At 42.2% G+C, this 23,324-nt stretch overlaps 4 protein-coding genes across 6 annotated transcripts; 3 read left to right on the top strand and 1 right to left on the bottom strand.

The window, feature by feature from the left end:
* Window positions 1–281: 281 nt before the first annotated feature.
* tuba1c (tubulin, alpha 1c) lies at window positions 282–3,288 on the bottom strand. Of its 2 annotated transcripts, none has more exons than XM_023956945.2 (4): window positions 3,113–3,288; window positions 1,723–1,945; window positions 1,493–1,641; window positions 282–1,406 (listed from the first exon to the last, which is right to left on the bottom strand). In XM_023956945.2, exons 1-4 carry the CDS (start codon window positions 3,113–3,115, stop codon window positions 426–428), a joined length of 1,356 nt encoding a protein of 451 aa, XP_023812713.1. In that variant the 5' UTR covers window positions 3,116–3,288; the 3' UTR covers window positions 282–425. The 2 variants fall into 2 exon arrangements, with proteins under 2 accessions (XP_023812713.1, XP_020560565.2); XM_020704906.3 differs by lacking the exon at window positions 3,113–3,288 and adding an exon at window positions 2,303–2,420.
* A 2,025-nt stretch (window positions 3,289–5,313) lies between these two features.
* On the top strand, window positions 5,314–8,085 carry tuba1a (tubulin, alpha 1a). The gene is made up of 4 exons (XM_023956946.2): window positions 5,314–5,482; window positions 6,419–6,641; window positions 6,723–6,871; window positions 6,958–8,085. Exons 1-4 carry the CDS (start codon window positions 5,480–5,482, stop codon window positions 7,936–7,938), a joined length of 1,356 nt encoding a protein of 451 aa, XP_023812714.1. The 5' UTR covers window positions 5,314–5,479; the 3' UTR covers window positions 7,939–8,085.
* A 4,283-nt stretch (window positions 8,086–12,368) lies between these two features.
* LOC101175403 (tubulin alpha-1B chain) lies at window positions 12,369–15,123 on the top strand. Of its 2 annotated transcripts, none has more exons than XM_023956922.2 (4): window positions 12,369–12,542; window positions 13,391–13,613; window positions 13,695–13,843; window positions 13,930–15,123. In XM_023956922.2, the coding sequence occupies exons 1-4, from the start codon at window positions 12,540–12,542 to the stop codon at window positions 14,908–14,910; spliced, it is 1,356 nt and encodes a 451-aa protein (XP_023812690.1). In that variant the 5' UTR covers window positions 12,369–12,539; the 3' UTR covers window positions 14,911–15,123. The 2 variants fall into 2 exon arrangements, with proteins under 2 accessions (XP_023812690.1, XP_078806317.1); XM_078950191.1 differs by lacking the exon at window positions 12,369–12,542 and adding an exon at window positions 12,841–13,007.
* A 5,173-nt stretch (window positions 15,124–20,296) lies between these two features.
* On the top strand, window positions 20,297–22,975 carry LOC144981260 (tubulin alpha-1C chain). Its single transcript, XM_023956924.2, has 4 exons — window positions 20,297–20,479; window positions 21,401–21,623; window positions 21,705–21,853; window positions 21,940–22,975. The coding sequence occupies exons 1-4, from the start codon at window positions 20,477–20,479 to the stop codon at window positions 22,912–22,914; spliced, it is 1,350 nt and encodes a 449-aa protein (XP_023812692.1). The 5' UTR covers window positions 20,297–20,476; the 3' UTR covers window positions 22,915–22,975.
* The last annotated feature ends 349 nt before the right edge of the window (window positions 22,976–23,324 follow it).

The following is a 23,324-nucleotide window of genomic DNA, read 5'->3' on the forward strand; positions in this document are numbered from 1 at the left end:
TTCCATCAGTACAGACAAATGGATAATCCATTGAAAGGTTCACCAAATGTTTTATTGATCTAAAACCATCTGAAGGGTCTCATAACCACAGAGAAAAACTGAAACTGAAAAAAATAATGTAATGAGACCAATAGAAGGATATGCTCAGGAGTAATGGTACTGTAATTTAGCTTTATAAAGTTTTACTTTTGGATGACTTACTTGAAAAACTCTGAACCATAGTAAAAAAAAACAGATCATAATCACATGTATATATTTAAATAAGCAAAAAACACAAACAATCATGTGAGAGATTTTATTCATATCAAAGCCAATCTTGACATTTTCAGGAGGTTTCACTGAACAACATATTCCAGAAGAAAAAAAACATCCGTTTGGAATCCTAGACCAAATTCTTTCCTCTGTAACTGATTCCTCCTCCTTGTTTAATACTCTTCTCCTTCCTCCTCTCCTTCACCTTCAATGGAGTCGACTCCAACCTCCTCATAATCCTTCTCCAGAGCCGCCATGTCCTCTCTGGCCTCAGAGAACTCTCCCTCCTCCATACCCTCACCCACATACCAGTGAACAAAGGCGCGCTTGGCGTACATCAGGTCAAACTTGTGGTCCAGCCGAGCCCAGGCCTCTGCAATAGCAGTGGTGTTGCTCAGCATGCATACCGCCCTCTGGACCTTGGCCAGGTCTCCACCAGGAACTACAGTGGGCGGCTGGTAGTTGATGCCAACCTTGAAGCCAGTGGGACACCAGTCCACAAACTGGATGGTGCGTTTTGTTTTGATGGTGGCGATGGCTGCATTCACATCTTTGGGCACCACGTCACCACGAAACAACAGGCAGCAAGCCATGTACTTTCCGTGGCGGGGGTCACACTTCACCATCTGATTGGCCGGCTCAAAGCAGGCATTGGTGATCTCAGCCACTGAAAGCTGCTCATGGTAAGCTTTCTCTGCAGAGATGACGGGGGCGTAGGTGGCCAGAGGGAAGTGGATACGTGGATATGGCACCAGGTTGGTCTGGAACTCAGTCAGATCAACATTGAGGGCACCATCAAAGCGCAGAGAGGCAGTGATGGAGGACACGATCTGGCTAATCAGCCTGTTCAGGTTGGTGTAGGTGGGACGCTCAATGTCCAGGTTCCTGCGGCAGATGTCGTAGATGGCCTCATTGTCCACCATGAAGGCACAGTCAGAGTGCTCCAGGGTGGTGTGGGTGGTCAGGATGGAGTTGTAGGGCTCCACCACAGCAGTGGACACCTGAGGAGCTGGGTAGATGGAGAACTCCAGCTTGGACTTCTTGCCATAGTCCACAGACAGACGCTCCATCAGCAGAGAGGTGAAACCAGAGCCAGTGCCTCCACCAAAGCTGTGGAACACCAGGAAGCCCTGAAGACCAGTGCACTGATCCGCCTGAAGACACACAAGAAAACAAATGCCAGATACTGTTCTTGCACCACTTGGAGACAAACACAAACACATGCTCTGATTGTACCCACCAGTTTCCGGATCCTGTCCAGAACCAGGTCGATGATTTCTTTACCGATGGTGTAGTGTCCACGGGCGTAGTTGTTGGCAGCATCCTCCTTCCCGGTGATCAGCTGCTCAGGGTGGAACAGCTGCCTGTAGGTCCCAGTGCGCACCTCATCTGACAACACGACAAATCCCTTTAGTTTTCACAAACTCCAGCACCTTCATCAGAACATGTTCATCTGGAAGAGATGCTCACCGATAACCGTGGGCTCCAGATCTACAAACACAGCTCTGGGAACGTGCTTTCCAGCTCCAGTTTCACTAAAGAAGGTGTTGAATGAGTCGTCTCCTCCTCCAAGAGTCTTGTCACTGGGCATCTGGCCATCCGGCTGGATCCCATGTTCCAGACAGTAGAGTTCCCAGCATGCATTGCCAATCTGGACACCAGCCTGACCAACGTGGATGGAGATGCACTCACGCTGTGTGGAAGAAAGAGAAAAACCAACCCCGTCAAAAATGAAATGAAAACCAGACACAGACACATTAACCCTGCACAGTAAATTGTAAACATATCCTTATAGCAATATCAACCTGTGCAAATTGCAATAAATAGTAACCTTAAATGTGCTAAAACAATCTTATGGCTTCTTGAAGGATTTAGAATCAAATAGATCCATCTATGCATTTGTCCAATCGGATGGAGCCCTTTTATGTTAGACGTTCACCTCCAATGTTGTTATATTGTCATCGCAACACTGATCACTAATATCGCAAATTGCGAGTTTTCCTCATATCGTGCAGCCCTAATATATATATAGACCATATATAGTCCCCACCCCCATCTAGAAGGAGCTTGCAGTGCAGCAGGAGGAGCCTCCCTGCACCACGAATCCGCAGAAATGTCTGACATCAGCCTTTCCCATCGCAGGATGTTCATCTTTCCTTCCCTTGTCTTTTTCTTCGCTCCCCTGCCCCATCATCCTAGTCTTCTGAATGCCTAAGCACAAATGCAAATGCATCCGCTCTTGGGAAGGTGCGCGTGGAATATTCCACTTGCTCCCCTTAAAGATGTACAGTCAATTTCCAACAATGGGAGTCTGTTCATAATCCAATTTAAATGGAAAGACCAAAGTGTGCGGTGTTTTTCACTAAATATATAAACAATTTTGTTTAAATTTGTGTTTTTAATTTGAAGAAATAAAGATGTATCGCTGCATCCCATGAATTAAAAATGACAACAGCGTCTCCATCCATCCACAGCCAGACTGCCGCCTCCTCCCTGCCTGCTTTGACCAGCTTATTAAACTAAAGGGTTTTTTATCTTTAATCCGTCTATAAATCACAATAAACCACCACAAAAACTGCATGTACTTCAAAATAAAATAGGACTTTATTGATTATCCTCATTGGTCATTGTTCTCATCTCTAACACAAAGGCACTCACTGTGCGCCGCAAAAACAATCACTCTGCGCTCCAAAGGCACAACTATACACGCACATTTCACTATCAGTTTAATAAAAATATCTTCTATGATCATAACATCTGTAGAAAATGTGATGTAGAGCAAACTAATGCGTGATAAAGCCTCAATCCGATTAAACAAAACGACTCCACTTTCATTTATAAAATGACAAATATGGCTCACCATATTTCCGATTAGGGTGAAAGGAGGAAGAAGAAAAGGAGAAAATGCCAAGAAAAGGCTTTGTTAAAAAAATGGGGTGTTCTCGTTGCGTGTTGTACCCAGCGGGGTCGATGCAACAACTGCTGAATGAGAGGGCGGCGCGTCGTGATTTATACAAGCGGGGCAGGGATTGCTGTGTGGGAGACAAAAAAAAAACCCTTCATGCCTGCCCAGATCTGCAATTCTGCAAACTGGTGTGAATGAAAATGTCATCTCTACAAAGCATTTTAACCATCTAAATGAAAAGATAATAATTAAAAAAAGATATCAAAGAAAGCAAACTTATTTTTACTTCATAACTGTGTGTGATACTTTTAGCTCATGTGCTTCATTTATTTAACTCAAAGACAAATTCACAACGTATGATAATGGAGAACAAAGAGTGATGCCTGTGTGTGTGTGTGTGTGTGTGTTAGGATGCACACTGCATGCAGGTTGCACGCAGGCGCTCCTCCCTCTTTGTCCTGGATTCTCTGCAGTGCTGATCACATGCCTGCCTGCCTGCCTCGGAGCTGATCTCAGGCCATCTTCCGTTCTGGCTCTGACCTTTGTTGAGGAACTGAAACTGCATGATTTGCAGTTTATGGGTGCAGGCAGAATGCAGTCATCTGAATGTCTTCCCTTTGAAATGTGTTGAATCATGTTTCATTTGAGGTTGTGGGGGACTATTTGTTTTTTCGGACAGTGTTGTCAGTTGGGTCCTTTTTTTCTTCCTGGCAACAGCTGTGAGGCAGGGAGAGGCTGAGGAGCAGCTGCAAGATGAGAGGGGAGGATGGGAATGCTGGATAAAGGGAGTGGTCCTTTGAAAATGGCTGCGTTGCATCCTTCCAAAGAGGGAACTTGATCCCCAGCAAAGGGACACAGCACATTTTCCATGTGCCGCGGATGAGCTGCCGCATAACGGAGAAGTCAAACGAACTGTGCAGCTGCATGACGGAAAAAAATGACACGTTTTTTGCAAAAAACTGAAGCTTGTTGAGAGGAAAATGTATAAGAAAGAATGCAATGGGTGTGGCAGCGCTCTTCAAGACTATACTGAACCTGAACAGATTAAACTGTTCGGTATTTTTTTCGATAATCATCATAAACTACAATGCAAAGATGGAAATTTAATGACATGCGTGTGACATGATCTGTTTTAACAAGACTGAAAAGACTCCCAATGCTGCCTCCGAATCCATAGGCGTCTCAGGTCACATCCAAAGGTGTAACATGTCTGATGACTGATGTCACAGATGGGTTTTGTTGTTAGTAACCAAGATAAAGAACCATTTATGTGCTTTGGACTTGAGAATTGGTCAAAACTGATGGAGAGGGCAACCCATCCTCAGGAGGAGCAGGGCGTTACCCCTCCAGCAGATTTTACAATAAAGATCGCCTCAATTCACCGACAGCTACAGCTCTGCCTCTTGATTTTGTGGCTTAGCAAGGTCATGTGACTGCCGGATAAAGGCGTCTGTGTGGATGTCGGCCTGTATCCAAGCAACTCCTCCATTCATTTCCTAGTAACCGTTAAACCTTGGGAGTGGGGGGCTGGGGTGGATTGCTCTGCTGGCATTATGGCCTACATCAATCCTGTGGGACCTGCAACAGCTGAAGCTCCTAAATCTGAGGGAAACGGCCACTGTGACAGTGAAATGCCCAGGCAACATGCAAAAATGTTAGACACATTGAAGAGCCTGCAAATAAAATGAACAATGGAGAGTAGTTTTAGGAGGAAGACGTTTAGAATACAGTGTTAAATGTTGTGGTTTTACACACCAAAACGGGTTAAATAGCGTTTTCACAAACTCACAAGTGAAAGTGTAAAAATCAGATAATTGAACAGTTTATCTTTCAGTTTAGTCAAATTAAATATTTTAAAGAGATCTTCACTTCAACCAGTTTAGTGTTGCAACATCATTAATTCTTATTTTGTATGTGCCCACACCTTAAAAGTTAAAAATGTGAAAAGACATGGACATCAACTTATTAAAAATTGGGTGGACAATTACATGGCATTTTTTTTTGTCTCTGGCACAGACGCCATGATTCCAGGCGGGATGACGCGGGAGGATGTCGGGTGGGGTCCTGGGGGCGGTTCTTAAAAAGAGCTGAGCACTCAGCCAATTGGAAGCCGCAAATCTCTAAAGAACAACCAACGGACATGGAAGTGACCAATAGAATGGCAGAAACCACCGGCACGAGGACTGACATGAATATAAATAGCTGTCATCTCCTTCCGCGACGTTACTTCTTACTTCGACCACATAACAGTCGAACCGTAAGACTCCGCGGCGAGGAATTTCTCCCATCCTCTCTCATCACTTAAAAAAAAAGAAAAACAAAATGGTAAGACTTTTTTTGTCGTTATTGTTTTATAAACACTCAGTAAGATGAACACGTTAATGTCCAGTTTCCACTTGTAGAAAAGTAACGAACTAAGGAGAAAACTGTTACTTAGAGTGAAATTTGAATGTTAATGTAAGTAAACCCAAACTTTACCTAGATGACTAAACTTTTCAATGTACAGCAGATGTTGTCTGCAGAATTTGGGAGGTGTTCTGGCTCGGTTCGGGCCGATATACGTGGCGGGTAGGATGAACAAAAGAGGGTTTCAGGGCTGGACAATCCGCAGAGTCTGCGGCGAATCGCTCCCCTCCTTCTCCGAGTCATCACTTGTCTGTAGTTGACTGTTGGCAGGAATTTAAATAGAAGACGAAATACAAAAATAAAAAATGATGACACAAAAAAAGACTCCTGGAAAGGTTGTTGTACCCAAGGAAACTTTGTCTGCAGGAACACTTCATGAAACGCGCTGTCGGCAGATCATGGCGGCGTTGATTAATTATGGATGATGGAAAACGGACACTGCTGTTTTGTTTGCCCCCAAAGACCCCAGCAGGAGGAGCGCCGCCTTTTGTCCTCGGGTTGTAACCGAGGACAACAGATACTCAATTGTTTTAAGTTAAAATGTGAGAAACGAGAAGTTTGCGTCGGGGCTTGTTGCCTGGCAACGAAGTTTACTCAGGAGGTCATTGCGCCGCGCAGAAGGGCAATCGGTTAACTTCTTAAAATAATAAAGAGAACGAAAACATTAGCAAATAAATCCATAATATTCAATGGGAAAACTTTCTTATATTCTTATGAATACATTTTATATTTGAAAAAAGTTTACTTTCAAAAGTCAAACTATGAGCAAAGTTTGTAAGACTTGTAGTCCAAAGGTTTTAGTAATTTATTTACAGTTTTCTCTCTCTCTCGTTTTTTGGTTTGTTTTCCCCACAGCGTGAGTGCATCTCCATCCACGTTGGTCAGGCCGGAGTCCAGATTGGCAATGCCTGCTGGGAACTCTACTGTCTGGAACATGGGATCCAGCCGGATGGCCAGATGCCCAGTGACAAAACCATTGGAGGAGGAGACGACTCATTCAACACCTTCTTTAGTGAAACTGGAGCTGGAAAGCACGTTCCCAGAGCTGTGTTTGTAGATCTGGAGCCCACGGTTATCGGTGAGCATCTCTTCCAGATGAACATGTTCTGATGAAGGTGCTGGAGTTTGTGAAAACTAAAGGGATTTGTCGTGTTGTCAGATGAGGTGCGCACTGGGACCTACAGGCAGCTGTTCCACCCTGAGCAGCTGATCACCGGGAAGGAAGATGCTGCCAACAACTACGCCCGTGGACACTACACCATCGGTAAAGAAATCATCGACCTGGTTCTGGACAGGATCCGGAAACTGGTGGGTACAATCAGAGCATGTGTTTGTGTTTGTCTCGTAGTGGTGCAATAACAGTATCTGGCATTTGTTTTCTTGTGTGTCTTCAGGCGGATCAGTGCACTGGTCTTCAGGGCTTCCTGGTGTTCCACAGCTTTGGTGGAGGCACTGGCTCTGGTTTCACCTCTCTGCTGATGGAGCGTCTGTCTGTGGACTATGGCAAGAAGTCCAAGCTGGAGTTCTCCATCTACCCAGCTCCTCAGGTGTCCACTGCTGTGGTGGAGCCCTACAACGCCATCTTGACCACCCACACCACCCTGGAGCACTCTGACTGTGCCTTCATGGTGGACAATGAGGCCATCTACGACATCTGCCGCAGGAACCTGGACATTGAGCGTCCCACCTACACCAACCTGAATAGGCTTATTGGCCAGATCGTGTCCTCCATCACTGCCTCTCTGCGCTTTGATGGTGCCCTCAATGTTGATCTGACAGAGTTCCAGACCAACCTGGTGCCATATCCACGTATCCACTTCCCTCTGGCCACCTACGCCCCCGTCATCTCTGCAGAGAAAGCTTACCATGAGCAGCTTTCAGTGGCTGAGATCACCAATGCCTGCTTTGAGCCGGCCAATCAGATGGTAAAGTGTGACCCCCGCCACGGAAAGTACATGGCTTGCTGTCTTCTGTATCGTGGTGACGTGGTGCCCAAAGATGTGAATGCAGCCATCGCCACCATCAAAACAAAACGCTCCATCCAGTTTGTGGACTGGTGTCCCACTGGCTTCAAGGTTGGCATCAACTACCAGCCGCCCACTGTAGTTCCTGGTGGAGACCTGGCCAAGGTCCAGAGGGCGGTGTGCATGCTGAGCAACACCACTGCTATTGCAGAGGCCTGGGCTCGGCTGGACCACAAGTTTGACCTGATGTACGCCAAGCGCGCCTTTGTTCACTGGTATGTGGGTGAGGGTATGGAGGAGGGAGAGTTCTCTGAGGCCAGAGAGGACATGGCGGCTCTGGAGAAGGATTATGAGGAGGTTGGAGTCGACTCCATTGAAGGTGAAGGAGAGGAGGAAGGAGAAGAGTATTAAACAAGGAGGAGGAATCAGTTACAGAGGAAGGAAATGGCTCAAGCATTCCAAAAAGATGTTTGTTGTTCTAAAAAAGGTTAAGATGTTCAATGAAACCTCCTGAAAATGTCAAGACTGGTTTTGATATGAATAAAATCTCTCACACGATTGTTTGTCTTCATATATTTTCACTTAAAAAATTAAGTTTTGAGCTGAAAACAACCTAGCTTATGCATTTCAGTCCCTCAAACAGGACTACTTTCTTCAGTCCTAGACGAGCTTTTTTAGAAACCTTGCTGCATTGCAGCTCACAAAGTGACAACTGAAAAAGGCTAAAAGTTTCCTGAGTTCACAATCAGATTTAGAAGAACCATAAAATAATGTGAATCTGGATACAGAGCGTCTCTTTTAACATTTAGGCACACAATATGTTAAAGTAAATTTTGGGTCTTTCTGCACCATTTTTCCAATAAAACCACAGAAGTTTGTGCTTTCAGTATCTTAATCTTTCAAATTTAATGTCTGTTTAAAGTCAAAACAGTTAGACCTAGGTCATATTTATCCTGATGAAGCATCATTACAATATGAGTGGCCAACTCTGCATACCCCTTTTACCTGAGCTCCCTGGTCCAGGTCTACTACTTTCTCCACTCAGCTTGCAGCAATTAACAGTTATTGGTGGACTCTGAACTAACAGATAAGGAGTTGAAATCTGCTGGAAAACAAAACCCTGGTTTCCTATGTGTCAGGCCTACACACTGCCAGCTGAGCCATCCAGGTGCTTGAGCTAAAATCCTTTATCAGGAAATAAAGTTCCAATTGTTTACTTGTAAGAAATAACTAAATGCTTTCCACACAACCCACTAGAAGCCACAGTCTTTCTTCACTAAACACTGATTTGCATTTATGTTATTGTTGTTGTTATGATAAAAAAATTAAAAAAACAAAACAAAACTATAAAACCTTCTGCGGGTGGTTTCTCACCAAGGCTCGGGTCCTCTACCAGAGGCCTGGGAGCTTGAGGGTCCTGCGCAGTATCTTAGCTGTTCCTAGCACTGCGCTTTTCTGGACTGAGAGGTCTGAGGTCTTTCCAGGTATCTGTTGTAGCCACTCCTCCAGCTTGGGGGTTACTGCCCCGAGTGCTCCAATTACCACAGTCACCTTCACTTTCCATGCTTTCTCCAGTTCTTCTCTGAGTCCCTGGTATTTCACCAGTTTCTCATGTTCCTTTTTCCTGATGTTCCCATCACTTGGCACTGCCACATCCACCACAACAGCTTTCCTCTGTTCTTTATCCACCACTACAATGTCTGGTTGGTTCTCCATTACCATCCTATCAGTCTGGATCTGGAAGTCCCACAGGATCTTTGCCCTTTCATTCTCTACAATCTTTGGAGGTGTTTCCCATTTTGATCTTGGGGTTTCCAGTTCATATTCTGCACACATGTTTCTGAATATTATTCCAGCCACTTGATTGTGGCGCTCCATGTATGCTTTACCTGTCAGCATCTTACACCCTGCAGTTATGTGCTGGATTGTTTCAGGCGCCTCTTTGCACAGCCTACACCTTGGGTCTTGTCTGGTGTGGTAGATCTGAGCCTCTATCGCTCTGGTGCTCAGGGCTTGTTCCTGAGCTGCCAGGATGAGCGCTTCAGTACTGTCCTGTAGGCCAGCCCTTTCTAGCCATTGGTAGGACTTCTTGATATCAGCCACTTCAGTTATGGTCCGGTGGTACATCCCATGCAGGGGTTTGTCCTCCCATGAGTATCTGTCCTCCAGCACTGCATCCTCTGCCCTCCATTGTCTGAGACATTCACTGAGCACACTGTCAATTGGGGCCTTGAGCTTGATGTGTCATGCATCTTGGATGTTTCATCCTGGATAGTGGCTTCTACGCTCACTAGTCCTCAGCCTCCTTCCTTGCAGCTAGCATACAGTCTCAGGTGCTGGATTTGGGATGGAACCCTCCATGTTTGGTGAGGAGCTTTTATGTCTTTACATTTGTGGTCTGTATCTCTTCTTTTGGCCATCTTATTATTCCTGCAGGGTATCTTTAACTGGCAGTGTGTAGCTGTTTATTACCCGGGTCTTGTTCTTGCCATTGAGGTGGCTTCTCAGAAAATGCCTTACCCGTTGGAGGTATTTAGTTGTTGCAGCTTTCCTTGTTGCCTGCTCCAGGTTGCCATTTGCCTGGGGCTTGATGTCATCCATGTAGAGGAGGTGACTGATGTTGGCCCTGTTTCTGAGTCGGTATCCACAGCCAGTCTTGTTGATTATTTGGCTGAGGGGGTTCAGACCTATGCAGAACAGCAGTGGGGACAGAGCGTCACCTAGGTATGGACACTTGTGCAAGTGGCTTGTCATTGGCTGCAAGGGTGGATTTCCACAGCTTCATCGGGTTTCCTATGAAGGCTCTCAGAGTCCTGTTGATGTTGTACAGCCCCAAGCATTCAGTGATCCACGAGTGTGTCATTGAGCAATATATATATACTGTATATATATATATATATATAATTTTTTCGCATGCATACAGACAATACAAACTTAAGGAGAATATAGCCGTTTCCTTCCAAATTAAAAGACACCATGTATTACATAAGATCATCTCAATGCAGTCAATGTTGTAGTAGGTAATATGATGTCAACAGTGATAAAAAATAACAGTTTATTTTGCTTTTTGTAGAGCATCTCAGCCAGAAATTTGTAAATCTAACCAAAATTATATCAGAGCTAATTATATGACCTTAACTGGATTTTTTAAGCCATGAGGTGCACTTGAAATCCTTGAGTTTCTTCAAAAATAGAAAATCCACCTTATAATCAAATGCGCCTTATTTTTGTCTGTGCTTACTGACCTCCAGTTGATTTTTTTGTGGTACATGGTTATGGTATAAATTTATGGTGCACAAAAATCTGTCAAAATGTTTTAGTTTGACTTGTGATTCTGTCCTTCAGCCGTTAGTGAATGCATTGAGAAAAGTTTAGTCATTTTATTTTTGAGCTCTGTTTTTCCCCCAACTCTTTTCTGTTGTAAGGCGACATTGGGTGTCCAGAAAGGCGCCTGATAAATAAAAATAAAATAGTTATTTTTGTCTTTTGTTACCTTTTTGTCCTTGAATGCTTTTTAATTAATCGTTACTTTTAAACTTAAAAACTTGTACTTTTGTTTAACCAGAGAGCCTTCATGGAGGAGTGAAAGAGTCACGTGTGGCTTTGGAGCCACAGGTTGCAGACCCCTGATCTAAATGATTAATTTCTTTGCAAGACAGTTTTCACATCAGTGTCAGTATTATCAGGAGACGCTGATGATCAGTGTTTGAAATTATACATAAAGGCAAGAGTTTACAGTTAGAAATGAATGTATGAATGAATGTAATAATAAAGTATTGTGAGGCTTCACAAAAAAATTGAAAAATTTGTACCTGTTGTATTAAACCAGACTTAATTCCATAATGGTCAAGCAGAGTGACACTGAGACAATTAAAATGTGTTTTCTGTCTGTGGTCAGTCACTTTAAGCTTTTCTTAGTTTTTACTTTACCAAGCCAAAAAAAACAAAAAACCTTTTTCTTTGTAAACCCAAACACTTAATTATGGCCCGCAGCAGTCATAGTTTCATTTTGTGTTCTGAAGAACTGTCTTTACTTGGATTTTTGGAAACACCTCAACTGTCTGTCTTGATCAGCTAAAAGTGGATTTGTTTTTACCTGCTTATTAAGAGAGTGTGACTATTTTTAAGGCACATGGACCCAAGGTTCTATATTTTGTCCATCTTTTTTCAAACATTACATTTTTATTTTATGGTCCTATATCTGAGTGAAGCTGAGGCTGGTCCTCACAAATACTTCCTGTGAAAGCTAGAACTTTGTCTTTAATGCTCTGGTGGTTTTGATCATTTTTTTCTCAGTTCTAGGCAAACAAAATTACTGCAAGGCAAAAAAAAAAGAAAAACGACCATGGTACTGTGGTCTTAATGGTTTACATACAGTCCTTTGTAGTATTAATAGACCAGTTTTCAGAAAACATACTTCTAGACATATTTTTATTGCTTATCTTTGCTTGAGGCTCTCGTGTTCACTTGCATTGTAACGTACTTTTTCAAAAACATTGGTGGCTGTAGATGTTTTGTTCCACTTCTGAAGGTATTATAGTGTAAATCACTTGAAAATAACACAAGACTAATCAAATGTGTTGGAAATTGAATACGTTTTGAATAACAGTAATGACTAATCTATAGCTTGGATATTTAGAGAATGATTTAGGTAAGGGTAAGGTCAGACATTTTTTTCTCTTCTTCCAACAGAGTCCACGCATCTTTTCCTCTCCATGGGAGGATCGCCATGTTGCTTTATGATCTAAGGGGCGGGAAAATGAAGTCAGCATTCTGTCAGGGGGCGGGCTTTCCGTCGACGCTTAACCAATGAAAAAGCCGCTTCTTTGTGCCAAGAAGTTGATTGACAGAAAAACACACCAATAGTAAGAAAGTACCGTTGCAAGCGAATGTAAGCGTCTAACGTCTCCATCAACCGCGCCATTACCTCTTACATCGACCACATAACAGTCGAATCGTGAGATTCAGTTTCGAGGAAAATTCCTGCAAGCTGATCATTTCAACAAAGCAAAATGGTAAGATCTTTTAATACGTTTCTTTTCAATGTAGTGTCGAGTTTCTATTTACACGGATTTGACCCGGTTTTAAATAAATAATAAATGTACCAGAAAAAAACCAGTCAGTTTCCAGATATAAAACATGTCTGTTCTCCAAACAAGTTATGTCCTTTTTATGGTTTCTTTGTTTTAATAAAATTTTGTAAGAAGATGCAGAGATATTCTTGGCTCAGTGAACAAAAGTAGGATCATCATCATCATGCAGTCAGTTGAGCCGCATACTGCGGCATTTTCACTCCCGCCCATGCAACAAAGAAATGCCCGGATGTTAATTAAACGTTTCTGTTAAGCGGAAAAGCTGAGGATGGGAGGATTTACCTTACCCTCTGGCTTTAAGACATCTCGTATAATAACGAAAGTAGCAATTGCTGAAATTCGCTGCCATCATCATGGCGATTATTCTGATTAAATATGGATGACTCTGTAAGTAACAGACACCGACATATTGGAGGGTCTTTGGTTTTTCTCCCACTTCAACGTGGTATCTACAGCTCGCTCTACTGTTATTTTGAAAGTTTAAATACATTTCTTTAGACTTTGCTTAATAGTATCCCACTAGGGATTATTTTAAGACGGTTTTAAATGAATTTAAGGCTCGCCTGCACGGGGGCTTGTTGCCTGGCAACGGGGTTCTTTGTAGGAAGACAGTGCGCCTCTCTCTGGACAAAAAAAAAATTATCTTCTTCTGAAAAGAAAAAAAACGATGATGCATTTAAGAATTTGTAAACAATTATTTTAATGGTTGAAATTATACAAAAACATATTTTTATACTTAAACAACTATACCAACCTTTTTCCCTCCACAGCGTGAGTGTATTTCAGTGCATGTTGGTCAGGCCGGAGTCCAGATTGGCAATGCCTGCTGGGAACTCTACTGTCTGGAACATGGGATCCAGCCGGATGGCCAGATGCCCAGTGACAAAACCATTGGAGGAGGAGACGACTCATTCAACACCTTCTTTAGTGAAACTGGAGCTGGAAAGCACGTTCCCAGAGCTGTGTTTGTAGATCTGGAGCCCACGGTTATCGGTGAGCATCTCTTCCAGATGAACATGTTCTGATGAAGGTGCTGGAGTTTGTGAAAACTAAAGGGATTTGTCGTGTCGTCAGATGAGGTGCGCACTGGGACCTACAGGCAGCTGTTCCACCCTGAGCAGCTGATCACCGGGAAGGAGGATGCTGCCAACAACTACGCCCGTGGACACTACACCATCGGTAAAGAAATCATCGACCTGGTTCTGGACAGGATCCGGAAACTGGTGGGTACAATCAGAGCATGTGTTTGTGTTTGTCTCGTAGTGGTGCAATAACAGTATCTGGCATTTGTTTTCTTGTGTGTCTTCAGGCGGATCAGTGCACTGGTCTTCAGGGCTTCCTGGTGTTCCACAGCTTTGGTGGAGGCACTGGCTCTGGTTTCACCTCTCTGCTGATGGAGCGTCTGTCTGTGGACTATGGCAAGAAGTCCAAGCTGGAGTTCTCCATCTACCCAGCTCCTCAGGTGTCCACTGCTGTGGTGGAGCCCTACAACGCCATCCTGACCACCCACACCACCCTGGAGCACTCTGACTGTGCCTTCATGGTGGACAATGAGGCCATCTACGACATCTGCCGCAGGAACCTGGACATCGAGCGTCCCACCTACACCAACCTGAACAGGCTGATCAGCCAGATCGTGTCCTCCATCACTGCCTCTCTGCGCTTTGATGGTGCCCTCAATGTTGATCTGACAGAGTTCCAGACCAACCTGGTGCCATATCCACGTATCCACTTCCCTCTGGCCACCTACGCCCCCGTCATCTCTGCAGAGAAAGCTTACCATGAGCAGCTTTCAGTGGCTGAGATCACCAATGCCTGCTTTGAGCCGGCCAATCAGATGGTGAAGTGTGACCCCCGCCACGGAAAGTACATGGCTTGCTGTCTTCTGTATCGTGGTGACGTGGTGCCCAAAGATGTGAATGCAGCCATCGCCACCATCAAAACAAAACGCTCCATCCAGTTTGTGGACTGGTGTCCCACTGGCTTCAAGGTTGGCATCAACTACCAGCCGCCCACTGTAGTTCCTGGTGGAGACCTGGCCAAGGTCCAGAGGGCGGTGTGCATGCTGAGCAACACCACTGCTATTGCAGAGGCCTGGGCTCGGCTGGACCACAAGTTTGACCTGATGTACGCCAAGCGCGCCTTTGTTCACTGGTATGTGGGTGAGGGTATGGAGGAGGGAGAGTTCTCTGAGGCCAGAGAGGACATGGCGGCTCTGGAGAAGGATTATGAGGAGGTTGGAGTCGACTCCATTGAAGGTGAAGGAGAGGAGGAAGGAGAAGAGTATTAAACAAGGAGGAGGAATCAGTTACAGAGGAAGGAAATGGCTCAAGCATTCCAAAAAGATGTTTGTTGTTCTAGAAAATGTTAAGATGTTCAATGAAACCTCCTGAAAATGTCAAGATTCGGTTTGATATGAATAAAATCTGACATGTGTCATGCATTAAATTGTACATGGAGGTAATATAAAACTACAATAAAATCGGTTTCTCCATCAGAAAAAGGCCTCATTGTCTTTCATGTCTTTTTGCAATTAATTCTTATTTCTTTTACCAAAAAAAATGCAGTTTTAGCATTTTAGCTTCCACTGTTTTTTTTATTATGTAAAGCTTTTAAACTCTTCAGGTAAATTAGACTAGTTCTTAAACATGTTTAATTTTCATCTCCAACCTAAACACGCCCCAAGAAGGCACCTTGAACTGTCACATGAGATTCTGCAGGAAATGCAGTTTTTCTAGTATTTGAAACATTTGTTTTTTTTGGTAGATTTTCAGATTTAAAGACTTAGTGCTGCATTCTATCAGAGTTTCTCAGTTAAAAATGTGTTCTGCTGGGAAATTAACTGATTTTATTTCTGTTATTATTATTTTACCATTAAAACAAAAGACAGCCTGAATACAGCATGACATGTTTCTGCTAACGTTCATTTCCGGTCCCTAGTTCTGTTGGCGGGTGCAAAGAAAAAAATTAAATTCAGCCAATAGTAAAGAAGCTGGTTCAAGGCCTAACCAATAAAAAGGAAGATCATAACAGGAAGTGTGTTACAACCCCGCCCACCGGTTAACTCCTTCCTATTCCTTTAGCACAGGTTTTATAGAAACCTGCAGGTACACCTACATTGTGTATTGGTTTTTCACCAGTGATGACAGCAATAAAACTCTTAGAAATTATTCATTTGGAAGATGATTAATCGTAACACATTGTAAAAAATAAACGAAAACGTTTTTTTACACCCTTCCATGGACACATTTCACAACTGAGCAAAAGATTAATAAAACGTTTGATCTTTTTAAGCTCATTTTATAAGTAAGTTATGTTTGAAGCAAATCATCTATGGCTGCAGAATAACATATAGTAGCTGTCCAGAGGGAAAATGTAAAAATATGTATCTGTGTGTACTTTATGTACTTTTTCTTTAGGATTTTAAAGTATTGTAGTCATATTTAGATTCCTGTTAACATCATTACAAAGGGAAAAGGATCACAACCCATGGAACAGACTTAAAAGAAAAGAAAATGCTTTTTTTTTTTTAAGTTTGACTTTTTTAAAAAGAATATTATAAAAACATATAAACAGCTGTAGGACAAATTTTTTATTTTGAAAAAAAAAAAACTCATATGACACTGTCAAGCGTAAACAAAACATTTTATATTCATGCTAAAAAATTCACGTTTTCCGTAATACAAACACATAATAAAAGAAAGTAAGTTAAATACAAAGAAGTGTGTTTTTGTAAAGGATGAAATAAGTGCTGCTGGCTCCCACTGCGTTTGATCCATGAAAAGTCGGCCTGAATGTTTTTTTCATTACTTAACCTGGGCGTTAGGTGGTGAAGGCTGGAGTGTTAGTTTATGTGTTCAAGACCCATTTTAAAGACAATTGTGTTTTTGGTGTTTTTTACATGTTCTTGTGGCATTTTTCATGATGGAGGACATCTATGGATAAAATTAAGCTTAAAATTGCATGCCTGAGTATTTATTTATTCAAATTGTTGTGAATCAGGAGTAGGCAAAAAAATTGCAATTAGAACCAGAGTTTTTTGTGAGGTGGAAAACGATGGGCAGACCACGACCTCTCTGCTCTGCTCCATTCTGATGCATCCACTTGTAGACAAAATAGATCCATGTGTGTCTTTGTTTTCTTCGTCCGAGCTGGCACCTGGCTCCAAACTGTACGGCATGATAGCTCCAGTGTTGCTTGGCATTTTTGTTGCACATGTAATGTTATGCTGAGCATTTGGGAGGCTCAAAGCTTCTGGGAAAGTACTTAAACAGAGAGCTCAGTTATGGGTGGGGGGGTGGCGGCAGAAATTATGTCCTAAAAAAGACAGGTTTTTCTAAAGCAGCAAAATCACTATTAAAAGACCACTGGGAACGCAAAAACGAGATTAAAAGATGATCGGAGTGAGTCTTTAAGGAAGCTTAGGTGTACAGGTGTGTGGAATTTATTTTGGAGTTTGTAAAGTTTTGAAATGATGTTTGTACTCATTTTAAACCAAATCACGTCTCCGTTTTCTAGGGATACTAAACGACTAGGTAATCTATCTATTTTGACTTGTCAAAATCTCCAAACTCCCTTAGTGTTTTATTTTCAAAGGTTCACTTACCACAACAAGTAAAATTATATGAAAATACATTTTAGGATGAGACTGGGTTGGAAAATACCACTGTTGTTATCAAAATCGGTTAAACTATGTCCTTGAATTGCACTTTTCACAGTTAAAGGGGGAGTTTGAGATGAAATTACATCTGTTTATTACATATAAAAAGGTCCTATGTCAAATGTTTGCACCGAGACAGTTTTTAGTCAATTATAGTAATTATACAACTTTTACAGAAGAAATCATAGAAATTGGGTTGATTTGTAAAAGCTGCTTTTTTTTAAGAATAGCCCAAACAAGCCACAGCCCTGACAATTTAAATAAGGCTCAGATTATGCTGGTTTAATAAAAACACTGCTTTTGATTTGTGAATCTTATATGTAATTTTTTAAAATTCATTTTATTCTATTGAACTGTTCACAACGAGCTAAAGCTAATCTGAGTATTATATTAGTATATTTACATTTTGAATTATTTCTGATTTTGAAAACTCAAAGCGCCATTTTCTTGATTAGCCCTTGTGTTATCCTAGGCACTTTAACATTGGGAGTGGGGGCTAGATGACCCACTAGACAGTGCTCTGAACCTTTTTTCTTCAATGATTTGTGATCTTCACTGGTGTCCATGGATTACATGAAATCTTTCCACCTTTATCCACCTTTGTCATGGTGGGGAGAACACGTCAATGTAAGGGTGGGGTCATAGGATAGCACAAGGGTTAATATGAATGCAATATCAACTTAAGTCCTGTAAAAAGAAACTACTGCAGTAAGACAGATTTGACCAGATCTTTATCTTTATAGATAAATTACATTTTTTTAAACAGATTTTACTTGGGTTTTGTGAGAAAGCAGGAATGGACTAAAAAACATCAATCATAGTTTTGATTTTTGCTTATATTTTTCTCTCCTTTCTTTGTTGTCACAGTGCCCTAATGCAGCTGATAATGTGAACCAACTCTCCAAGATAACTTTAAGCAGTGCAAATATTTCATTCATCTTCTGAACCCGTTTTGTCCCGGGCCACTCGTGGGGCGAAGGCAGGGGACATTCTGGACAGGTCCCCAGTCTGTCGCAGGGCACCACTGCAAATAGTTACCTCAAATTAAGATCCTGCAGATCAAAAGAAATGGAACATAACAGTTGATGACTTTTTAAAGCTGCATCCGATTTGCAAAAATAAAGTAGAAATAAATGCATAAAAAGAAATTTTACCATTTCAATGGTTTAAAACTGTCAAGTTTCAAAAAGGTCCAACTAGAAGCTTAAAAACAGAGGCGTACTTCTGCCTTGTGTATTTCCGCTTCATCGTCTCAGTGATTGTGAGGTATTTCTGTTTCAGCAGCTTTTGGAGTTGGGCTGCTGCTTTGTTTGAAAAACTGCAGTCAAAGCTTTTTTAGATCAAGCCTGTTCAGAGATTTAGACCTTCTGCTTTCATGTGGTAGTCTGCCATCATTCGCTGCTGTGTGCTTTGTCCCAACTTTGCTCTACAATGTTTAAATGTTTGCTTTTAACCCAGTGCAGTTTTTTATGCTTCAAAAGAGAATGTAAAGTAATTTTACTTTGAGTAAACTGTTAAAAACAGAGCACATACTTTAATTCTGTCTTGTTTTGTCCGTCTTTAAATGTAAAGAAGAGTCCTGACATTTACTTTTTGCCTTCCCCAAATGGTTATTTCTTTATTTATTTTATTTAAGATGTGGAGTACCACAAGGGTCAATCTTAGGCCCAACACTGTTCATCCTATACATCAATGACATACGCATGGTATCAAATACACTTGAATACTTTTTCTATGCCGACGACACAAGTACTTTGTGTACAGAGGAGAATCTCAGTGAAGTAGTAAGAATAGTAAACACAGAATTAGGGAAACTAAAACAAAGGTTCGACAAAAATAAAATCACTAAATGTTAACAAAACTAAATTCGTGATTTTTGGAAATCGCCATATTCCTGCAGATTTAGAAATAAAAGTTGCTATTGAATATCATGTTCTGTAAAGAGTGACTGAAATTGAGTTCCTTGGAGTAATTATGGACGACAAAGTGAGGAAGCCACATATCAAGCAAGTCAGAGCTAAACCTGCTAAAAGCATAGCAGTGTTGAGAAAATCGCTTCATACACTCACTCACAAAATACTTCTACTAATATATTCATCGATGATGCTACCACATTTACAGTACAGTGTAGAAGTTTGGGGAAATACTTATAAAACTAATCTGCAGTGTTTGTATATCTTACAAAAAAAGCCATTCAAATAGTTCATGGTGTGGATTATGGGACACATACAAACAAGCACTCATCATGTATAAAGCCAGAAATAATTTACTTCCAGTAAACATACAACAAATGTTCAAGGACAGAGATGGGAGTTTCATTTTAAGAAATCAGCTGAACTTAAAGAAGAAGTGGATTTGCACTACAAAAAGAAAATGTGCTTATCAATTTGTGCTTTGGATTTATGGAATGGATTGGATGAAGGTGTAAAACAAAGCAAAAGTTTACATGTATTCAAAAAACCTACAGAATGTCACTGATGGAACCTTACAAGGCCAAGAAGGATTGATAAAAACAAAAAATGTCACTCTCTGCATAGGTGTTATGCAGAATGTAATGTGAATGTTTGACATGTACAAAACTACGCAAATCATCAGGTGTTTTAAAAAAAGGGCTGGGATCACACAAGTTTCTCTTCAACCCACTCGTTTTCAACCACATTGTCTTTTTTTATTTGTTGTTTTAAACTCTTGTGTTTATTTTCCTTTGTGTTTGAAATAAAGAAAATTGAATTGAATTTCTCTGTGTATTCCGGTCATTCTGGTGTCAAGAATGGAAATTTTTTCTTAGCTCTAGGAGTAGTTACGAAAAAAAAAGCTTCTTATCAAAAATAAACTTTTTTCACTTTTTCTGCGTTTTAGCACTTCATATTTTGGTGTATCTAGTAAAGAAGATTAGGAATTTGAATACAAAATCACCCGGTTTCAGCTAGTTAAAGTCATTTTTCAAATGGAGACTGACGTAAAAAAAGGGTGGGGTGACAACGTTTTCAACTAATAGGAAAAAAGTGCACGTGCCATTCAACCAATCGGATTTAGCAGTGCATTTCCTGGGACTATATAGTTCTTTCCCGGCTAACGGCCGCTTCAGTTGCTTCTTGCTGAAGACTCTTAACGTCTGCTAGTGAGAACTGACGTGCCTGTCTTTGCTATCTCATCTTTCGACTCAAGTTAATTTTATCTTCCAAGTTACAGGAAAATGGTAAGTTTCAAACCTCTTGTTTCTGTTCGCCAAACAACTGGAGCTAAACTTGAGACTTTAATTTGTCACGCGCTGATAAATTAATCTTAAAGTTAAAGAAACAACAATGTCAGCCATCGAGATACAGAACGAAAAGTCAAATGATAAATGGTTTTAATTTGGTGAGGGATACTATAAAATGACACTTTCTTTTTTTTAAGTGTCGAAAAGCCAACGCCCGAAAAAGGCCGCGAGGCGTTAGCTTCCGGGTTCCGCGTGCGCGTTGACCTACTCGATGAATCATTCCTCTTTGAGCGCAATTTATGGCGACAGACTGGACTTCCCCAACCAGTTTTATCAATAAAGCTGTTCCACTTGACTCTCTCGAATTCTCTCGTCTTCGGTGGTTGTTTAATCCTTGTGCTATCCTAGGCACTTCAACATTGAGAGTTGCCGGGTCATGTAGACCCACTAGACAGTGCACTGAACCTTTTTTTTCTTCAATGATTTGTGATGTTCACTGATGTCCATGGATTACATTAAATCTTTCCACCTTTGTCATGGTAGGGAGAACACGTCAATGTGAGGATGGGGTCATCTAAGATAGCACAAGGGAAGGGCTAAAGTATTTCATTCCAAACAAATTCACTCCCTTGTGAGAATCTGATCCTGCTCAAAGTTTCAGGTTTCACTTTTTTTTTGTGACATTGAAGAAAAAGTGGTGTCAGGTGATTATGTTCACAATGTTGTTATCCCTGACAAAGAAGTTCTTTTATTCAAAATGAAGGCATTTCAACATGTGACTTAAATCCCTTAGGAGTAACGTGTCATAAAAAACAGAGAACCGGAGACTGACTTTAATCTGAACTCACTTTAGAAGATATTTGCACACTAGCATTTATTCTAATTTTATCACAATTCTTTTGTCTTTATTCCCCACAGCGTGAGTGTATTTCAGTGCATGTTGGTCAGGCCGGAGTCCAGATTGGCAATGCCTGCTGGGAACTCTACTGTCTGGAACATGGGATCCAGCCGGATGGCCAGATGCCCAGTGACAAAACCATTGGAGGAGGAGACGACTCATTCAACACCTTCTTTAGTGAAACTGGAGCTGGAAAGCACGTTCCCAGAGCTGTGTTTGTAGATCTGGAGCCCACGGTTATCGGTGAGCATCTCTTCCAGATGAACATGTTCTGATGAAGGTGCTGGAGTTTGTGAAAACTAAAGGGATTTGTCGTGTTGTCAGATGAGGTGCGCACTGGGACCTACAGGCAGCTGTTCCACCCTGAGCAGCTGATCACCGGGAAGGAGGATGCTGCCAACAACTACGCCCGTGGACACTACACCATCGGTAAAGAAATCATCGACCTGGTTCTGGACAGGATCCGTAAACTGGTGGGTACAATCAGAGCATGTGTTTGTGTTTGTCTTGTAGTGGTGCAATAACAGTATCTGGCATTTGTTTTCTTGTGTGTCTTCAGGCGGATCAGTGCACTGGTCTTCAGGGCTTCCTGGTGTTCCACAGCTTTGGTGGAGGCACTGGCTCTGGTTTCACCTCTCTGCTGATGGAGCGTCTGTCTGTGGACTATGGCAAGAAGTCCAAGCTGGAGTTCTCCATCTACCCAGCTCCTCAGGTGTCCACTGCTGTGGTGGAGCCCTACAACGCCATCCTGACCACCCACACCACCCTGGAGCACTCTGACTGTGCCTTCATGGTGGACAATGAGGCCATCTACGACATCTGCCGCAGGAACCTGGACATCGAGCGTCCCACCTACACCAACCTGAACAGGCTGATCAGCCAGATCGTGTCCTCCATCACTGCCTCTCTGCGCTTTGATGGTGCCCTCAATGTTGATCTGACAGAGTTCCAGACCAACCTGGTGCCATATCCACGTATCCACTTCCCTCTGGCCACCTACGCCCCCGTCATCTCTGCAGAGAAAGCTTACCATGAGCAGCTTACAGTGGCTGAGATCACCAATGCCTGCTTTGAGCCGGCCAACCAATTGGTGAAGTGTGACCCCCGCCATGGAAAGTACATGGCTTGCTGTCTTCTGTATCGTGGTGACGTGGTGCCCAAAGATGTGAATGCAGCCATCGCCACCATCAAAACAAAACGCTCCATCCAGTTTGTGGACTGGTGTCCCACTGGCTTCAAGGTTGGCATCAACTACCAGCCGCCCACTGTAGTTCCTGGTGGAGACCTGGCCAAGGTCCAGAGGGCAGTGTGCATGCTGAGCAACACCACTGCTATTGCAGAGGCCTGGGCTCGGCTGGACCACAAGTTTGACCTGATGTACGCCAAGCGCGCCTTTGTTCACTGGTATGTGGGTGAGGGTATGGAGGAGGGAGAGTTCTCTGAGGCCAGAGAGGACATGGCGGCTCTGGAGAAGGATTATGAGGAGGTTGGCGCTGATAGTCTGGGAGAAGAAGATGAGGGAGAGGAGTATTAATCTTGTTTATGATTCCTTGACATTTTGAAGTTGGAAAATAAAGTCTTTTCATCACTCTTGAGTTTGTGTGGTGATGGTGACAAATATAGCTTTGCAGAGTTGGCTCAGACATGTCATGACATGGGGTCGCGTATTGCAGAGTTCATTTAATTGTAGGTGGCGGAAATGTTTTAATCCAACTTAAAAGCTTTTCTAACTTTTTAAATGCTGCATTTGTCCAAAATAAAAGAACAGTCTTTATTTCAAGGACTGTCTGCATTAACCTTTCCCAGCCAGAATGCAACATGAAAACCCCTTATAACCCCATCAAAACCCAGAATTTTTACCACAAAATGGACCACAGAATAAATTTAATCTGTTGCACCAATGTTCAGGTTGATCAAACTTGTAGGCTTTACTGAAAACTTAAA

Source organism: Oryzias latipes, chromosome 7 (assembly GCF_053564925.1).
Source record: "Oryzias latipes strain Hd-rR chromosome 7, Olatipes_Hd-rR_3.1".
NCBI classification, from domain to species: Eukaryota; Metazoa; Chordata; class Actinopteri; order Beloniformes; family Adrianichthyidae; genus Oryzias; species Oryzias latipes.